The sequence below is a fragment of the Nanorana parkeri genome, unplaced genomic scaffold (genome assembly GCF_000935625.1).
Source record: "Nanorana parkeri isolate BGI_ZX_2015 unplaced genomic scaffold, ASM93562v1 scaffold290, whole genome shotgun sequence".
Taxonomy (NCBI): Eukaryota; Metazoa; Chordata; class Amphibia; order Anura; family Dicroglossidae; genus Nanorana; species Nanorana parkeri.
Window position 1 is genome coordinate 394646 of NW_017306558.1, and position 19200 is coordinate 413845.

Genomic DNA, 19200 nt, shown 5'->3' on the forward strand with positions numbered 1-19200 from the left:
CAGCAAGTGAAAAAACAATAATTGTAAGTAAAATAAAAATATTTTAAGTAATCAATGTAAGATGACTTCATATCAGCATGCAGAGCTGCATGCTGAGGTGATTTTTAGTGAAAGGGGGTAAAGGTCTGCTTTAACCCCCACCTTTAAACCCTCTTTCAAAAGGGCCCTATACTTACTCCTCCATGCCAGAAGTGCTGATTATGGCCAATCTTAAAACAGCATAAGCCCAAAATGATGCTCTATTTTCTTCTTCTCATCTTTTAATGTTGATGCTAAAATATTTGCAAACTATTTTGGTCTTAGCAACCAAAGAAAGATGCTGAATCGATTATATGCTTTGATAAAGCAGGATATTACACCGCAGCATAAACACAGGAAAACTGTAAACCGCCCTTTCCATTAAACACATATCGATATAGACTGTCTAGTAATCTTTATTTAGATTGAAAGACAAAAAAAAAAAAAAAGTCAGAAAAGTCAGTTTTTCTAATAAATCTAAGCAACTGCATGAGATATATTAGTAAGGACCCCACAAGAGAGAATTTCTTTCTATGTAGATGACAGTCTATTTAACTAAATGTTTTCTTCTTGAATTGGGACAGAGCCATTATATTTCCAAAAGACTATATAGGTAAAAATATGATAGTGTAATCAACTCTCAAACGGAGTGTACGTTTGTTTGTATATACATACATACATACATATCACTTTGTGTTAAAACAGAAATCCAAATACCTGCACCAATTTCATTGCTTATTCCTGGAATGACATCATCTTCAGTGTTGTCTGGCAGCTCTCCCTCCTCCAGCTTACATTCAATCTTGCTAATGGTTTTTGCAAGGGAAAAGTCTGCAATATCTGTGGGGATTGCAACGTCATTGGCAGCTTGCGTGTCGGTAGTTCTCGGTCGAGGTCTCAAAACAAAAAAAGAAAAAAACATGCCCTTCATCATAATGCACATTTGCAGGCCAGAAGTTTACAAATAACAGAAATATATTTAAGAGAGATCATAAAGTTTTTTTTTTTTATTACTTAGAAATTGGTTTGTTCCCGTTGTTTGCAGAAAATGGCCTGCTCCGAGCTGAAGACTTTGTGGATTTTGTATTTGCTTTACTGTCATTCTGTAAAATTTAAAAGATAACAATTGGTAGTCAGCCATAATGATCAGTTTTCACATTGCACAATTACACTGACCATGCAAAGAATTTGGTGTCCTTCAGGAGGTCTGCTGACCCTGAAAGTCTTGGTTGGCCCATACAATGCTGTTTTTAAACTGACCTAATATGTACCTCAAAACCCATACATGCAGTTGAATGCAACGTTTGAGAACCACTGGTAATTTGTTGTGCTGATTAAGAGCCCATTTACAACTTTAGGATTGCAATAAAGTGCATGTTACTGCAACACACGTTACATAGATTGGTGCATTGTGACTGGCTCCCTAACACACCTCCAAGATGCATGTGTGCTGCAACACAACTTATGATGTCCCATGCTTTGCATTACAATGCAGTCTGCCCTATTTTTGCAAGCAATTCTGCGAGTTTCAGCACATTAATTTTAAAAAGGCTAATGAATCGCAATGCATGCATTGCCGCACAGATCGTTGTGATGTGAATGGGCCCTAAAAGAAGGTATTTCCTTGAGATAAAGTTAGCCAAAGAATCATAAACAATTAGCATGGCTTCGTCCAGTATACCAGAATAAGGTATACTTCAGACCTGTGTTGGAATAACTTGCGTTTTAAGAAGGTGTGCTGTATGTTAAAAGAAGGGTTTTCCAGTTCAATCTAGCCCACCTCACCATAAGCGGTCTCTAGCTATCCCTTGTTTGACAATATTTTTTTGTGAACATTTTTAACATTACAAAACATAACCACCTACTAACACTACAATGAAAAGAAGAAAAAAAACAACAACAATGGGGAGGTGGACCTGCATTTCTGGAGTTGGAGGGGTACTTACACCAAAGCAATTCTTTTGGGTATGTTGCATGACTGAGTAATTGTCAAACTATCATAGCACTTAATAGTGGAAAATGGGCTGGTAATGAAGGGGCATATACAGGCTAGTACATGGCCACTAGTAGGTGGTTAAACAAGACATGTTTCTGTACGTTTTTATTTTACAATTACTATCTTCTGGATTTTATTTTTATAAATAGTTGAAGGAAGAGTGGGGGAGCATAAAAGTATCAAAGGACTGTCCTCCAAACCTCTGCACATGGCACACTTTTGTCTTTTCCACAAAGTGCTAAATTAAACTAAATACTAACCAGGCATTCAAATTTCAGGAAAATGTTGAATGGTTAGGGTTGTTCCCAGTAGAAGTTTTAATTTCCTTTCATTTACAAAATCTACAAAACATATGACCAAATGTGCCCCACCTTTATATGACTTTACATACAGAGATTCCACAAGAATATTAGTTAAATCACTGCAAACAGTTCGAACTCAATATCATATTACTAACAAATCAAAAACAAGCACAATAAAAGTTTCAATTCGATAGGAATGTTTGTGGCTCTCCAGTGTTCAATTTCAGCCACTGGCGACACCACCCATAAAAACACATTTGTTTTATCCACATTCGATGATTTTAGCATCTTTTCTGTGTTTTACAATGTGTAGACAGCCCATCTGAACTTCCTTTATTCCCCCAGCTGCTCCATTCAACTGCCAGGACAGAAGAGAAATACTCAGGGAGGAATTTATCAAAACTGGAGCAGACAAAATCTGGAGCAGCTGTGCATGGAAACCAATCAGCCTCTTCCTTTCATTTTCAAATCTTAACTGAACAAACTGAAGAGAGAAGCTAATTGGTTGCTGCGAGCAACTGCTCCAGATTTTGTCTGCTCCAGTTTTGATAAATTCTCCTCATAGTATATAAAGTATGACACTCTGTTCCCTTCCTCCCATCATTAAGTGCCGAGTGCCCGAGAAGCCAATCACTAGGATCTAGTGCTCACACACCAGCACAGAGAGAATCCTTAATCTCTACAACCAGAATAACATGGAGTTTATACTGAGCTTCTTTTCTTTCCTGAAGGCAAACAAAGTGATGAGATAGAGAAAGGAAGGAGTGTATAAGCAGCAGGGGAATGATTTAAGTCAACACCCAATCTAGGTGGAAGCACAGTAGCCCACCAATAGGTTTCTGGTATGAGAAAGGAAATTGCATCATCCAGGGGGAAACCCATGGAGCTCAGCAGAACATACAAAGTCTATGAACCACATCCATATACAACTCTTCCTAATGTCACACAGGTTATAATGGTTGCTGCAAAATGTAAACAAAATGTAGCCCAGTTAGAATTAACCAGTGTTTTTGTTTCTGGAGGGGAAAAAAACTTGCATTACAAATTATTCCAATTTTTATATCTAAAGCCTGCAAATATATGCATACATATATTGCCTTACCGTGTTCCTTGGAAGAGCTAAAGTTGGTACTTCTGGGGACAACAGATGCCTAACAGAATAAAACCAGTTTAAAAAAAAGGATAACATAACCTTATCATCACCAGATATGTGAAGTAATAAACCTTGGAAAATGATAACAGTTTAGGGGCAATTGTATAGAAACTGTTTTATATCTGTGTTTTTACTCTACTGTATGTACAAGATCTTAATTTTGCATGATAGAGAATTCCATGGGAACAACAGGTTATCTGAAGAAACAGCACAGCAGAAACAGCTTACCATGAGACTCATTTTGTATTGCTGAAACCTCAGACGGAGCTAAGAGACTGGTTGCTGCCCTGACTCAGTTTGTATGTATAAATGTGAGTTTGAGCTTTTGCACTTTTGCAGACTGTTTACATGAGAGATTTTGGTGACAGAGTTTAGACCTACTAGGAGTCAGAGACTCAGACAATTAGCATTTGCAGAAGGAGGTCAAAAATGGCAACCCCTGTTTTCCCTCTGCACAGGTTTTCCTTGAAATAGAACGAAAGCCAAATCATTACTTTTAGTTTTTGGTAGAGTAAGAAAGGGTTATAGCCTTGTCAGCTTTCCATTTGTCTCCAATTGGGGAGTGAGGGAAATCCTTAGTCATCTGATCTAATGTCCCCATTGCAAGATGTCCCATCTTTTATTAGTCTGGTGACAACTCAAAATTTGGATTTTCTTTCTCTTTCACTGATCACGGTCACCAAGACAAATAGGGAGGGAGAATCCCCCCTAATGGGGGCAAAGACAGAGATGAAAACCTTACAAGTTTTCTAATCCCTCTCCACTCTATCCAAAACTACAAAAAAAAGAAGTTTTGGCTTCAGTTGTGCTTTAAATAGTGTCATAGCATAGCAAACAACCCAACAATGTTGACTCATAAAGCTTGAATACCAGCAATAGAGTAAATATTTGGACTAATCATCCCGAATGCAGATCTTCTCTCTTTTCAGGACATTTAGTGACATAGCAAATCTGTCATTTAATTTTGTTGTTCACATGATATTTACATTTTAATAAAAGCAGCTGCAGTTTTAATGGAATGTTTCTGTAAGAGATCCTGGCACCTTTTATGGAGGCATTTTTCAACTCCCTACACTCAAGCGCCCCTCTGGACCCGCATCTGAATAGAGCTTACATTAGTATCATTCCTAAGCCACATAAAAACCCTGGGGAAGTCTCCAATTATAGACCTATTTCACTGGAAACAACTATATAAAATTCCTATCTAAAATCTACGCTAATAGACTAAATAGCTTTATAGGTTGTTATATACACCGAGATCAAGTAGGTTTCATTGGAGGAAGACAAGGCCCAGACCAAGTTAGAAGAGCTCTAGACTTCGCACTGAATCGCACTGCTTAACCACCCTTGGGATGCCTCCCCTCCCCAACAAGGTATGCTACTATCTATAGACTTGGAAAAAGCATTTGACTCGGTGTCCTGGGATCACTTGTTACAACTTCTTAAATCCTGGGGCTTCGGGCCTAAATTTCTCAGCTCCGTAAATGCTCTTTATTCTTCCCCTTCAGCTCAGATTCGCCTACAAGGCTATCTGTCAGACCCTGTCCAAATTCGAAGGGGCACTAGGCAGGGATGCCCTCTTTCACCATTATTATTCGCTATAGCAATCGAACCATTGGCAATATCACTTCGCAATAGTGCAGATATCAAAAGGGATCAAATGCGCCCTGGGAGGAACATAAATGCGCCCTCTTCGCGGACGATATGTTGCTATTTGTAACCTCCCCACTGGTGTCACTACCCAATATCATGGCACTTCTGGAAGAATATGCACAAATTTCAGGACTTCGAGTCAATGCTTCCAAGTCAGTAGCACTCAACATTAATCTCCCGGCCGTACTCTGGTCGGGCCTCAAAAACTCGTTCCCATTCAACTGGCGCACAGACTCATTACAATATTTGGGAGTGAAACGCACTCCCTTATACACTAAACTATATATGGCAAACTTCCCTCCACTATTTAAATCCCTTAGGGAAGACATGACTCGGTGGTCCACATACAATATATCCTGGTTAGGGCTAATTAATTCAATTAAAATGACCTTATTTCCTAAAATACTGTATCTATTTAGGACACTATCAATCCCGATTCAACAGACGGAACTTATTAATTTTCAGAAGTCCATCTTAAAATTTATTTGGGGGGGGAAAAAACCAAGAACCTCTCGAAATATCCTCTCCAAACCCAGAAACCAGGGAGGTTTAGGAGTACCAAACTTGCTCTTATACTATAGGCCTGCACAAATCTCACAACTATCATCTATCTATTTCAAGTCACTTGTCCCGGACTGGGTCAAGCTAGAAGTTAGTCCACATAAAGGCCCCTCCATTGAGGCTCTTAAATGGATGAAACCTAAGCAGAGGCCAAACACGCTGGCACCAACCTTACTACACTCTCTTGCCTTATGGGATCAGATACGAAAGAAGGAGGGGATGGTCTCTACATACACCCCCCTTGCGCCCTTATTTGAAAATGTCGATTTTATCCCAGGGCTACAGCTAAAAATATTTAAATGGTGGACAGACAAAGGACTGCACAGGATTGGGGATTTTATTAAACTTCATAAACCAATCACATACCACTACTGTTTAAACACCCTCGAAATGCCTCACTCTGAATATTTCAGATTTAGACAAATCAATCATTTTTTATCCACCCTGCACATCCCCGAGACTGGTACCCTGCTGTTGGCACAATATGAACGGTGGTGCCTGGGTGGGTTAGGCCAAAGGGGAGGTACGTCCCTGATCTACGATGCCCAACTAGGACCATTCACCAAAACGGCCTATATGGTGGCCTGGGAACTAGAAATTGGGACACCACTCTCCCCAGAAGAATGGCAACAGTGTTCTAAAAAAACAACTAAGGGACTCTTAAATGTTTCCCTTTCAGAAGCCAACTACAAGGTTTTTTCTCGATGGTATCTTGTGCCAGCAAAGTTAGCGAAGATGGGCCCAGGCGTCAGCCCGTTATGCTTTAGGGGCTGTAAACAGCAAGGCACTATGCTACATGTCTGGTGGCAGTGCCCAGGATTACGACCATTTTGGAACAAGTTGTTTGCCCTGCTTTCTAGGATTCTTGGGACTCCTATCCCCAGAGACCCACAGTATACTTTACTTAACAAATCAATCCCGGACATCTCTGGAACGCAGAGCAAACTGGTTTCCTTTTTTTTTTTGGCGGCTAAGATATCAATGGCTCGGTCCTGGAAAGCCGAAAAGGTCCCATTCTCTCTAGTGTTGTCCAAAGTGAATTGGATCATGATCCATGAGACATTAATTAGCATCTTGCAGGATAAATATGCAGAATTCGAGGCAATATGGGCGCCATGGTTGAAATACCAAGAGATCTCAAATGCTTATACCACCATCTCTGATGCTTCGGTTTAAGCATATCGATCCTGCTTCTTGGGAACTATAATCTCTTAGGTTGTGTTTTTTTCTTCTTTAGATAATATGACTCCTTCCCCCCTTTTTTTTTTTCCAATTATTGTATTTTCTTTTTCCCCCCTTAATGTGTGTTTTTCTTGTTTTGTATACCAAAACGTTTTCCATAAGCTCTCATTTAGCGAAAGTGGCTTTACCTTCTTTGAGAAACCCTGCACCCCCAAAGCTGGATGTGACCGAATGGAAGGGCGTGCCCCAAGAGGAGAAGGGGGGCAGGAACAAAGCAGAAGGTTAATATGCTTCTGGTCCACCCCCATTCTTTTCTTTCGGCGATAGCTGTGTTAGCCTAAGGGCTGGGTGATGTGGGGAATTAATGTTAAAGTTAATGTTGATCTGAGAAATATTGAATTTGCCAATTTGGTTACACATGTTAATAGCCGGACTTGTAAGATCTTATGGAAACTAATAAAAACTTTGAAACTGGAATGTTTCTGTAAATGGTAAACAGATTAAAATGCAGAGTCTGCTTTGAATGATAGATCCATTTTTTACTGGTTAAAAAGCCGGGCTGAAAATGAACTGAAAACTAAATATAACTGCAAGGATTAAAAAGTGATTATAATGATAAAAACCATAACACAAAAGATGTTCTTCAATTGATTAAGATACTATCAAGTGTACACGGGTTTATACAGAGGGTTCTGAATTTGAATTTTGATATAAACCCAAGGTTCAACACCACCCAATGTCATGGTAAAAGACATTACAAAAACTGTTCAGTTTAAAATGATAGAGTATATGCCAGATTATAAAAATTAAATATACACATTTTTTTATTACAACCACAAGCGGTCATCACCGAGCTCAACCAAACCTCTGTTCTAGCCAGAAGAGCAGCTAGACACTAATATTGACCTTTCATGTACTATGTGAATCCGTCATTTCAAAACTGAGCATTTATTGTAAGATTTTACAAAGGCTTAGAAATGATAAATTATACATACACACATACATACACTAAGCTTGTTTTAGCTAAATTTGAGTTACTCCATGCGAATTATCATGTTTTTAATAGCAAGGGGCACATTTATTCACCAACGTAGCATTAAATTGATCAGAAATGACAGTCAAGACATTGACGGTGTCATAACATTCTCTCTAACTGTTCTATTCATCAAAGTTTACCTTCAAAGAATCTTCTGTTTGCAGTAATTACAGATGTGCAGCTCCCTGGCAATCTAGCTTTTAGTTTGTGGAGACATTCAGGGAAAATGTTCCCACATCTTCTGTAGCTCTTCCCAGGGCTGCAATTGTGGGCCATTTTTCTGTGACCTTACAGTGAAGTTCTTCTCACAAGAGCTTGATACAATTGAGATCTGGCGATTGTGCCGGCTCCACACAAAGATAGCACTAGCTTCCTATTTTTTCACCGGATAGGTTTTGCATTAAATAGACATACAGTATGTTTCAGATCGTTGTCCTGCTGCATGAGAGCATTTTCACCAACCTCAGAGGATCTATAGACTTGGAAAAAGCATTTGCCTCGGTGTCCTGGGATCACTTGTTACAACTTCTTAAATCCTGGGGCTTCGGGCCCCAATTTCTCAGCTCCGTAAATGCTCTTTATTCTTCCCCTTCAGCTCAGATTCGCCTACAAGGCTATCTGTCAGACCCTATCCAAATTCGAAGGGGCACTTCGAAAAAAAAAAAAAAATCCACACAAATACTCTCTCACCTCAAGCTTTCATCTTCATCTTCATCAAAGAGTTTAACCTGTGTCAGTGATGGTCGTGAGAGCAGTTGCTCCTGCTCTCTCTGCAAGAAGGAAAAATGTTAGCATTTACCTTTGCAGTATTCAGGAAATAAATGATTACATATTCTAATCGCATACAGAATTTATTTAACTTTTTTTGCCACACATTTTTTTATTTATTTTAAACAGTTTTATACAAACATACAGCTGCATTGATGCGGTCATGTTCAAGATCTCGCAACAATAACATACGTGTCTAGTTACATATTGACATGAAGGGCTCATTTACAAGGGCGTGCACATCTTTATGGTATGGATGTCTGTGCAGGAACCTGCTCCTGGTAGGGACAGGTGCAGCGTGCTATTGCATGTAGCTATTAGGAGGATGCGGCTGCACGCCAACCTGAACATCCGTGCAGGTCCGGGTGCACGGGTTTGGACGCAGACATTCGTGCAGTGTCGGGTCAGCATGTAGACATGAGCAAAAGACTGTACAGACGGCTGCACGCAATTACACACTGCGCCTGTCCCTCCTAGGAGTAGGACTCTGCATGGACATGCACATTGTTCGGATGTGCATGCCCTTGTGAATGAGCCCTATAAAGAGAACAAATACCAAAAACGATAAAGAACCCAGGGGTTGCTTAACTTTTAACTGCCTCCTACTTTGATTCTAGGTGACTTCAGGGGCCTGCTTTCCATTTCTCTGCAGAGTGGCATGCCTCCTTTCCCAGTTCTTGCTGTTTGGTGGCGTCTGCTCAGTGTAGTAGCCCCTAGCATCATTCTGATCTAGTCTTTACTGGTTATCTGTCTGTGTTCTTGTTTGGACCCCAACATCTTCTTTGTTTAATATCTTTCCTATCTTTAGCTACCTTTTCTATTTTAGCTTCTACTTTGCTGTTCTTCCTGACTCATCTGATGTTTGTCTCTCTTACACTGCACCTCCCCAGGTAATGCAATCAGTCCCTCAGTTTGTTGTAGTTTGGTTGCCCTATTATGTCTTCCGCTACAGTGTTAGCTTGCAATCTGACTATACTATACTATACCTTTTGTGGTGAAAATGGGCCCAATTGTCAGCTAGAGCTTAGAGTGTCCCATTCCCCTAACCCTGATAAACAATCTCAGTTCATTCATATGTACTATAGTGATGTACGAACCAGTGGAAGGAATTAGTGTGTGGCAGGTATTCTTTGGAAGTGAAGTATACATTCCGGGGTCAGGGAGCTGCAATGTAGCATTTTATACAGAAGCTGCTGGTAAGGCAAGTATATTGCCTCTTCTTTTACAGGTATGGAGTGGTATACAGGTCACCCTTTGCTGACAGGGTTACTTTAAACCTGCAGGAGTGTCATAATAAAAAAATAAAAAAAGACTGATCGTGCTGTCCTCTTTTTGAGCAAAGTGACTGGTCTTCTATCCACCCCCCAGATAGTTTATACAAGGCTGCTAAAACTTGATTGACTCTGTATATGGATCCCCTAGTCTGTTACTACTCATAAAGGCCCATTAACTCTGATGGGTATCATATATGTATCATATATGTATCATAAGTCAGTTGGAATGAGCCTGGCACAGATGACCACCCAGGCCCCACATAGCCAGGAACCCACTCACAGCCCTGCTGTGGCTATATGCAGCCCTCCAATAGTGGGTAGGAAGTTAAGGGAAACCTCCCAAACAGAAAAACAGCAATAACAATATATTTTAGTAGAGAAAATTAAAATCCTTGGCTGGTTTATTCTGTCATCTATGCCCCCCAGTGGGGAGATTTTCCCTTCACTTCCTGTCTTGGTAAAACCCTGCATGTCAGGGTATGAAAGCATAGGAATATAGCGGACATCTCAAAAGCGGGGACAGATAAAGTAATGAAACAATGAATCCATATATAATGGTGCTGGGACCTTTTGGTGTAGGATTACTTTGGGGGCAGAGGATCCTGGTGCAGGAAAGGAGAGGATACAAACAAGGGGTTAAATTTAAAGAAGGAAAGGTTAGATTTACAAAGGAGAATTTGTGTAACGGGAGAGCTTAGGGTAAGGCATTGCTCTCAGCACCAGATGAGTTATGAAAGCTAGTGTATTGATAAACGCATGACATCGGTTCTAAGCATTCCTTCAAAACTATGCAAAAATATTTTTTTTAAATCTAGAGTTGGTTTAAAACCTGTTCAACACATTAGCAGAACTTCTAATTGCAGAGAAAAATACATACACTGCCATTCCTTTTATCAAAGAATTAATGTGGATATGTGGTAAAAATGGGAGTATTATTGAGGGATACTCCAATCTGAAAAGTATTGAAATGTATTGCGATTGTAATGTCTCCCTTATATTGTAAAGTGCTGCGCAAACTGTTGGCGCTATATAAATCCTGAATAATAATAATAATAATACAAAGGAAGGTCTTGGTGTGCATTTTGAGCCCTTAAAATGTACTGTGGAATTCATTCTACTCCAATAATGTTTATTATAATGTGATTATCTGGATGGCCAACAGTATGTTCATTGTCCTTTGAGCCTTGGCCCTTCCTAGTAGGGAAGTCATATGAGAGCCTTAGAACCTTATTGTGGTTCCTGCCACTGCACTTTCATTTTTTAACTTTGATATCCTTGTTTCAATACATGACTCACTAAGTTTTCTGAAACAACAAAGAAATTTAACAAAAGGAGAACTGTTTTTTGGTCAAATTAGTCTTTCTTTAAACTTCAAACCACTATCTTCGACCACAATACTTTGTGGTTACATGTCAACATAAAACATTTTTGTTCCGTGGACATATTTGGCCTCAATGTTTCGCACTTTCCAAACAGTAAGCTACAGACAAGAGAAGGGTGACATTCCACTTGCATTTTGTGTTGACAGAGATAAGCACCTGTCTACTGCACTTACCATCACTTCTTCAGCCTCGCGAACAAGCTCAGCTGTTTTGGCCTCCAATTCAGCATTCAGACGCCTACATAAATAAAAATGATATGCAATCTGGATCACAAATATTACCATTTCTGCTGTTCTGTGCATTTCGGTGAGCTGTCAATCTCTTTTCTTTTAATAAATGGCAGTGATTAAATCTGGGACTAACACGACCATGGTACAGCAATAAGATGCCAAATACAGGCTAAGCAATCTATTAAATGCAGCAGACAAAATCTTCCACATGAAGGCGTTTAAACTTCCAGATTACAAGAGACCGTGGGGAACATTTTTGTAGTTCTCTAGTTTTATTAAAGATACTATTAAATAAGATTACTAATGGAGATACTTATACATTTCCTCCCTTTTCAGCTTTGCAAACAAAGCCCATAGATCCAACCTTCAAAACATCAAAAACAGGGGAGCAGATTTCTCTGAAATAGGGACACTTATGTATTTAAGACATGCAACAAAACTAAGTGCCCACTTACTACTTTTGCAGGAAGAAATGTGCCTGCACTCTTTGGAGTAGTGACTATCTCTTTAATTATTTGGTTTGATTATGTACGGATATGATTGTTTGCTACTACTGTGCTGTACTTTGCGGTTATGTATGTACTACTTTAGAAAATGGAGAGGAAACTAATGAAGAAAAAAAAAAAAGCTCTCCAAAAATTGATGTTAAATATTACATTAGATAGATATCTATATATCTATAGAGAGATATCTATCTATATCTAGATATATATATCTAGATATAAGGAGTGTGGCCATGGCCCTCTGGCTCTCCTCCAACTCTGCCCCAGCTGACTGGGTGGACAGGCAGGGGCTGCAATTGGAAGTTCTTTCCAATTTGTCCAGCCAACGAGCTGGCGAACGCCATAAGCATAGGAGGCCCATCATCAGTCACCCCACACTGACAGTAATTGCTATGTTATGCCAAAACTGCAGATGAAGCGCAAAGCACAGCAGCTACAAAAGAGGCACTAACCTAAGCGTGTGTATGTGTATAAATATTTATTTATTATTTCTTTAGTGTGTCTAAGACAAATGTTTGGATACCAAGAGATGCAGTAGAACAAACAAGCTGAAACTGACTGAAGTGGAAATTGAAAAAAATGTGATATTCTTTGACCAACAGACACATTTAATAAGCGATGGCAAGAAAAGGCATTTGAAAGGCAGCATAAAACATACTTGTATTCCTCTTCTTTCGCCAAAAGACTGTCTTGTGAGGCTTTCTTAACAGAGCCAGCAACTACTTGACCAGCACTGTTTGTTTTCCTCCCCTAAAATAAATAAGAATTAGCATTTGAAAACTAAAATGACACTTTAATAGCTTGAATGTCTTATTAGCCTCTTGCACATAAACTGCATAGGTAACCTGTGTGCAGTAGTGTTAACCTTTTCATAACAATTACTTGAAAAGTTGAAAATGATCAATTTCAACGTTCACATATAACAAGGAGTAGATCTCACGCTACTATACAATAACAGTCAGGGTAGAACAAATCCCAGCAGACAGGTCGGTCACCCAATGCTCCTTAAAATTTACAGCTGTGCCTAACTTTTGAGGATTTCTCCAATTTTTGTCAATGGGGTGGGTCCAAACAAAATCCTGCTGGCTCCTGGATTGGACAGACTGGCTCCTGAATTCCATATTAATCTGTCCACCCCTGGTAAACATGTTTGGGAAATTGGAAAAGGGGCAAATGTTTAAACATTTATAACCATGACTGTAGCTTCAGGGAAATCCTCAGGCATTACTATTAACAGCCCACTATAGCAAAAAAAAAAATTTCGGGGTTGATTCAGAAATGCATTTGCAACACTTTTCTGCCACTATGTCCATATTAGAAAGTCCTGTGCTAAATTTATATCAGCCATTTTCTTGCTATTTCTGATGCTTGCAACAAATTAAAGGTAGATTTTTTTTTTTTTTTTATGAAACACTTTTTTCCACTAGGGGTGTGACAAATTCATAAAGAAATACCGCCATATTGGTGATAAGAGAAGTGGAGGTAAATTGTGTCACACGTGTAAGTGTTGTCACAGACAACATTCTGTGAAAACCAATTCTGAAACAGATTCATATACACTTTAAGCTGGCCATACACCTTACAATTATCTGCAGATTTTCTGTGGTCAGATGGAAAAGGTGCAACAGATTCCTCCATCTACACTTAACTGTGTGGATGGAGGAAATCTCCCGCTGGACCAAGTTCCGTAATCTTGCTAGTCGGCCCCGCTGGCTCTCAAAACACTTGATCAATGCCTGCATCCAATCAGATTGTTCAGGTATTTAGAGAGCCAGTGGGGCCAGATAATTGTAAGGTGTATGGCCAGTCTTACTAGCCGTTCCCTCAATCTGTCCCAAGTTGCGCCATTTGTTGCACAGACAGGAGACAGATATCTAATGAGTGTCTATGACAGGCTTTATGAATTCCAGGGATTGTATTCTGGTAGCCATATGGACTTAAAACCTGCATTGATAGTATTTAGTATATACATTCATTTTATTTCTCCCATTTCATGGTCCTTTGCAGGTGGTGGAAATGTAAAAAAAAAAAAAACTACTTGTACATGATCTAAAGCAGGGGGCCCAATCTACTTGTCATACTACAAAAAACAATTTTAACCAAAACCGTATTTAACCATCTCATTGCTCAGTGTAGTCATCCCGATCCCCTTGGCGGGGGGGGGCCGGGGAGAGGCAAGGGGGATGGACAAGCAAGCTGTTAGAAGTGAAGCTCAGATCACTTCTACAAAGAGATTGCTGGCTCCCCCTGCTCTACATTTAGCACTGCTTGCCCACAGCAGGGCTACATGTAGAAAACCCCCCAAAAACAACAACAACCGCCGTAACTGCATGTCCCGGGTGTCATCGGATAGGAACCCCACACCCCTGCTTTTCCTCCACAAGACTCTCTAAATGGTCAAGGGGAGATCCTGATGCTCATCCACCCTTCCTCTCCCCTTATCCATTTAGAGAAAGGCCAGCATACAAGACATTTTCTGACTGTAGAAGGGGAGGAAGGAAGGGGGAGTGTAAACAACCACTGTAGGAGCTGCCAGAACATCCAGCATAAATACAGATAGGAATTTTAGCATTGCCAGCAATCCTCCAGACATGCTAAACCAAACATTTGAGGCAACCAAACTGGACCCAGCAAAAGTCAAAAAGTGTTTTTCCTGGTGTTCCACTTTAAAGCTGAACTCCAAGAATTATCTATTTTTAAACAACTTACATTGGGTCAGCTTGGTTACATGTAGTTATGCATGTATCACATCCAGAGGGCCTCTGGGGATGCTGAAAATCACTCTAGTGGTCTGTGCTATGTATACTCAGCGTCGTCCTGTTTCGAATGCTGCTGGAAAGCCTTGTCATCAGTACACTGAACACGGGAAGGGGCAATTTATCAAAACTGGAGCAGATGGATTGAGGAGCAGTTGTGAATGTCAACCAATCAGCTTCTATCTTCAGTTTACTCCGTTAAGCTTTGACAATGAAAGAGAGAAATCTGATTGGTCGCCATGGGCAACTTCTGCAAATTCTGTCTGCTCCAGGTTTGATAAATTCTCCACAGGGAGCTGCTCACTCCCGCGCCACTGCCAATCAGAAAACGTTGTATAGCTACAAGGCGTTTTCTGATTGGACAAGGCAGAGAGGAAGGGTCTGCCCGTCATGATCACCATCTAAAACTAAATAGTGTTAACGTATTTTCAAAAGTTGCAGCTATTATTAAAGCATAATTGTATGTCAGGACGAATACGTAGCGTTTTCCCTTTACGACCATGGGGGAGACCAGTGATAATGTAACTCCGGCACATGCAAGCTGAAATGACACCATCCTGGCACCATTTTTGGCTTCTTACAGGTGCCAGGAATGGGTCACCCAGGACTTACACTGCACTGCATATGCCAGGGAGAAAGAAAATCACTGACAGTTTTGCACAGGCTCAGGCAAACTCGGTTTAACCACCTCCGGGCCGGCCGTAGTAAAAAAACAGCCGGCCCGAGCTCTCTACATCTGAGCGGGCGTCTTTAGACGTCCGCTAGAGCTTAGTTGGTTGCTAAGGGAATTTGCCTCATCACAGATGGGCTCAGTTCACACCATGGCGTTGTGATGGGAACGCAGTGGTGTGCGCTGGAAAAAGTACAGTACTGTACTTTTTTTTCAGGCCAGGTGAATGTGACGCAGTACAATGGCCTCGCACCCTGCTGTGCCTGTAGAATTGAATGAAATGTCACTTGCGTCATTTCAATAAAGTTTTAACAAAAAAAAGTAAACAGTGCGATGTACTGGGATCAGGGCTTCAGCAGTGTGCCAGGCACCGCACGCCAGACGCTGAGTGATTAGCGCAGCGTCTGGTGTGAATGGGCCGTGCACGGTGCACTGTCCAGTGGATAAACTCGCTTCTTTCATTTATCCTACAAAAATACAATGTGATCGCTGCAGGTACCAGCTGAACCCAGTACACAGTAGAGATCACGCATTAGAATACCATATGCGCTCGGTGCTGACATATATGCGGACAGGAAAACATGACTGCACTGTGCCCACACACCGGATCGTGCTCTTCTATCACACTTCCAGCCCCACGGACCCATCACCTGTCCTCATAACAGCTCACCTTGCGGGACGGCACCGACACTCTCCGGTTATCCGCCATTGCACCATTTAATGTTGTAATTACGCGCCGGCGTTCAGTTGCTAGGTAACGATCCTGCGGCAATCTCGCGAGTGTTTGTTGGATCAGGTCATGTGATTCCTTTGTTGTGGTTTGTGTTCTACACCGTTTTTTCCCCTTCAGTGTTGAATAAGCTGATGTGTTTTTTAGAATACATATGCAAAGCTCCCATTGAAACAATGTGGTATAATGTGAAGAGAGCTGCTCACACAAGGAATGCAAGAAATAAATAATAGGCTAGAACAGTTTTATAACAATCAGTTTTTAAACAATGTTCCTAAACATTGTTTAAATCTGATAGGCAGCGGCAGGTGATGTTTAGAAGAGGGCTCATTCGTGCCACAACACAGATTTATGTATGTGTTGCTGTGCTTTGCCATTCATTGGTAATGGCACCTAAAAAAAGGTAAGTTGTATATGGCACTGCCCAGCGTCCACAACGCACAGTATTTTTTACATGTGTTTTATTTAACTTTATGTATTAAAACATTTTTTTCTCTTAACTCTCTTGCTATCACATAGGGTGCTCACAAGCTGTGCTCACAAGCTCCCATGTGAAAGCACTTTAGTGGTGACAGGTCCTCTTTAACCCTTCCACTGCAAAGCCCTGCCTATCACTTTTGACCTCAGCTGGTCATACCATTTTTGCTGTTCTTCACCTTTTCTTTAGTTTTTAACTGCAGCTTTTAGAGTTTGTAAAAGATCCCCCAAAACGACTAACTTTGCAGGTCCTGCGATAATTGCGCAAATGTTTACCAAATCAGTATTGTAAGTCAGTCAGCATTTGAAATAGCTTAAAAACTGTTTGCTTTAATGACACATGAAATTGTTTATTAATTTGATCCTCTATCGTGTGACCTCAGCAAATGTGGTGGTTGTTGGGGGGGGCTGAGGGCAGGATACAGGAGGTTGTTGAGTGTTGGATCCAGTGTAAATATTTTAATTTGATTAATGTATCACTGCCAGCAAAGAGTTACAAGGGTAATATCCATTTAAAAATCACCAACCACTTGGCACTGCTTCAACTAATGTTACTAGGAGGCTAAACCAAGCATCGTACAAGCTTCTCCTGTTCATGTCTCTATGATGTGATGAGGACTGACTGCAAGAGATGAATTCTCACTCTACCTTCTCAGATATTGCATTTATTGATAGATTTCTCTACAGGGTGCCACTCCAAAATTCCCCAAATAGAAGCAATTACGTTTTTGGGGGGGGGTTTGCAATAGTTTTGCAGCAGGTCAGATAGTAAACAACAGTACAGTTAAACTCTTAAACCCTTCATCCATTAAAGCATTAGCACTTTGACTGTAACCCAGATTGACCTCCCCATTGGTGCTTGTGCCTGTAATTTTGACTTGGTAGCTGGGTAGAGAATAAGCTTATTTTATAGAAATCATCCAATCACAGGCTACAACCGAGAGGAAAACAATGTGTCACCCTGTATCTATGTAGAAAAACAAAGCATTCCTCATAGTAAAACATGCCATAGGATAAAGAAGACCCACAGTCTTTTCCTTGTGGATGGTGACAGCTGGCTTTGGCTATAGACTAATGTCATCACATTTTGTAAACAACTTGACAATAAGCTCCAGGGAAACGTAAATATAAAAATAAGCACGAGTGATTATAAGAGGATCTACATAAAAATTTAAGTACAATGATTTACAAAGAACGTGAATGATCATAACAAGGGGAATGATTAAGAAAATATAGAAATCGAACAATATGTCATCTGAAGACTATATTAAATGGAATATTTGTTTTGTAGATGTTATACTATATTACTGAGCTTACCTTGAGGGTTTTCAAGTACAGATTTATAATAGGGAAATCCTCCAAACTGAACCTAAACTAGAGTTATTGAGTAATATTAAGGAAACTGGAGATGATGAGGAAGAGCAGAGAAAACATAATGGGCTCCAGACCATTTTTCTTTTCAGCTTCCGCTAAGTTCATTATCAGTTTTTGGAGTGCCCCTCAGTGTTTAAAATAATGTTAAAGCTGGGATGGGGCATGTCTGGATGCCGAGCTGAACACAAGCTCCTCTATTCAGCTCTCCCATCATGGGTACAAACAGGGGATCCAGGTCTTCCACAACATCAGTGACTTCCCAATCTCTTTCATCCACCTCCTCAGGCATCAAAGGCATATTTCCAGGGCCGGCCTTAGGCCTTTAGGCGCCCTGTGCGAGAAAGCTTTACAGCTCCCCTCAGTGACCACACCCCTCAGTGGCCACACCCTTTAGTGGCCACACCCCCGTAACCACACCCATTTCCTCCAATAGCCGCACCATTTAAAGACTCCTATTTTGTTAAGCGGCAAAAAAACATATTAAAAAGTATGATAAAAATAAAACTTTTATTCAAAGGTATTAAACTTGTAGGCACAATATAAGAATTATTTTCAAATAAAACAACAGAAGGTAAACAATAAATGTCAAACTAAAATAGAGTCTATAAAAATAAAGTGTCAGGATGTCATGCCGACACCCTTTCTTCAAGTAGGGGCATCTAGAAAAGTAAAAATAGAAAACAGAACACAAAACCCCGACTACATGTAAATTAATTAATTACTATATGTCCGAATATATACGAAAAATTTATTCAGGCACACAATAATTTGTTTTGAGAATGTGCGGCGGCCATGTTGGCCACCATCTTGGAGGCATGACGTTACATGACACCATGAATGCGTGGCTTCAGGTGACGTCACACGCGGATATTGGCCCCACCATCTTGGTGTATACCTAGATATACACCAAGATGGCGGCACCCAACACGTGCGGTGTTATATGACGTCATGCGCCCTGCCTCCAGAACACGCCAATGGCTGAATCCAAAATAGCATAAAAAAGTGTTTTTTTTTGATGAAACAAATGTAAACTTTTTTAGTTTTCGTTCATTTCATCTGAAATTAATTTTTAGTCTTCACACTAATGTCTAATAATGTGTGTGTGGGGGGGAGGGTAGGGGCAGTTTTCACTTTT

At 40.3% G+C, this 19200-nt stretch overlaps 1 protein-coding gene across 1 annotated transcript in view; it reads right to left on the minus strand.

Annotated features, from left to right (window-relative positions):
* TEX9 (testis expressed 9) overlaps window positions 1-16257 on the minus strand; it is a 44299-nt gene extending 28042 nt beyond the window's left edge. Inside the window, exons 1-7 of the mRNA XM_018557568.1 lie at window positions 16155-16257; window positions 12717-12808; window positions 11499-11562; window positions 8592-8671; window positions 3419-3467; window positions 1033-1121; window positions 736-914 (exon numbers count right to left, since the gene is read on the minus strand). Of these exons, the coding sequence (XP_018413070.1) occupies window positions 736-914; window positions 1033-1121; window positions 3419-3467; window positions 8592-8671; window positions 11499-11562; window positions 12717-12808; window positions 16155-16193 (592 nt within the window). The 5' untranslated portion in view covers window positions 16194-16257. The remainder of the gene's footprint in view (window positions 1-735; window positions 915-1032; window positions 1122-3418; window positions 3468-8591; window positions 8672-11498; window positions 11563-12716; window positions 12809-16154) is intronic.
* Between the last annotated feature and the right edge of the window lie 2943 nt (window positions 16258-19200).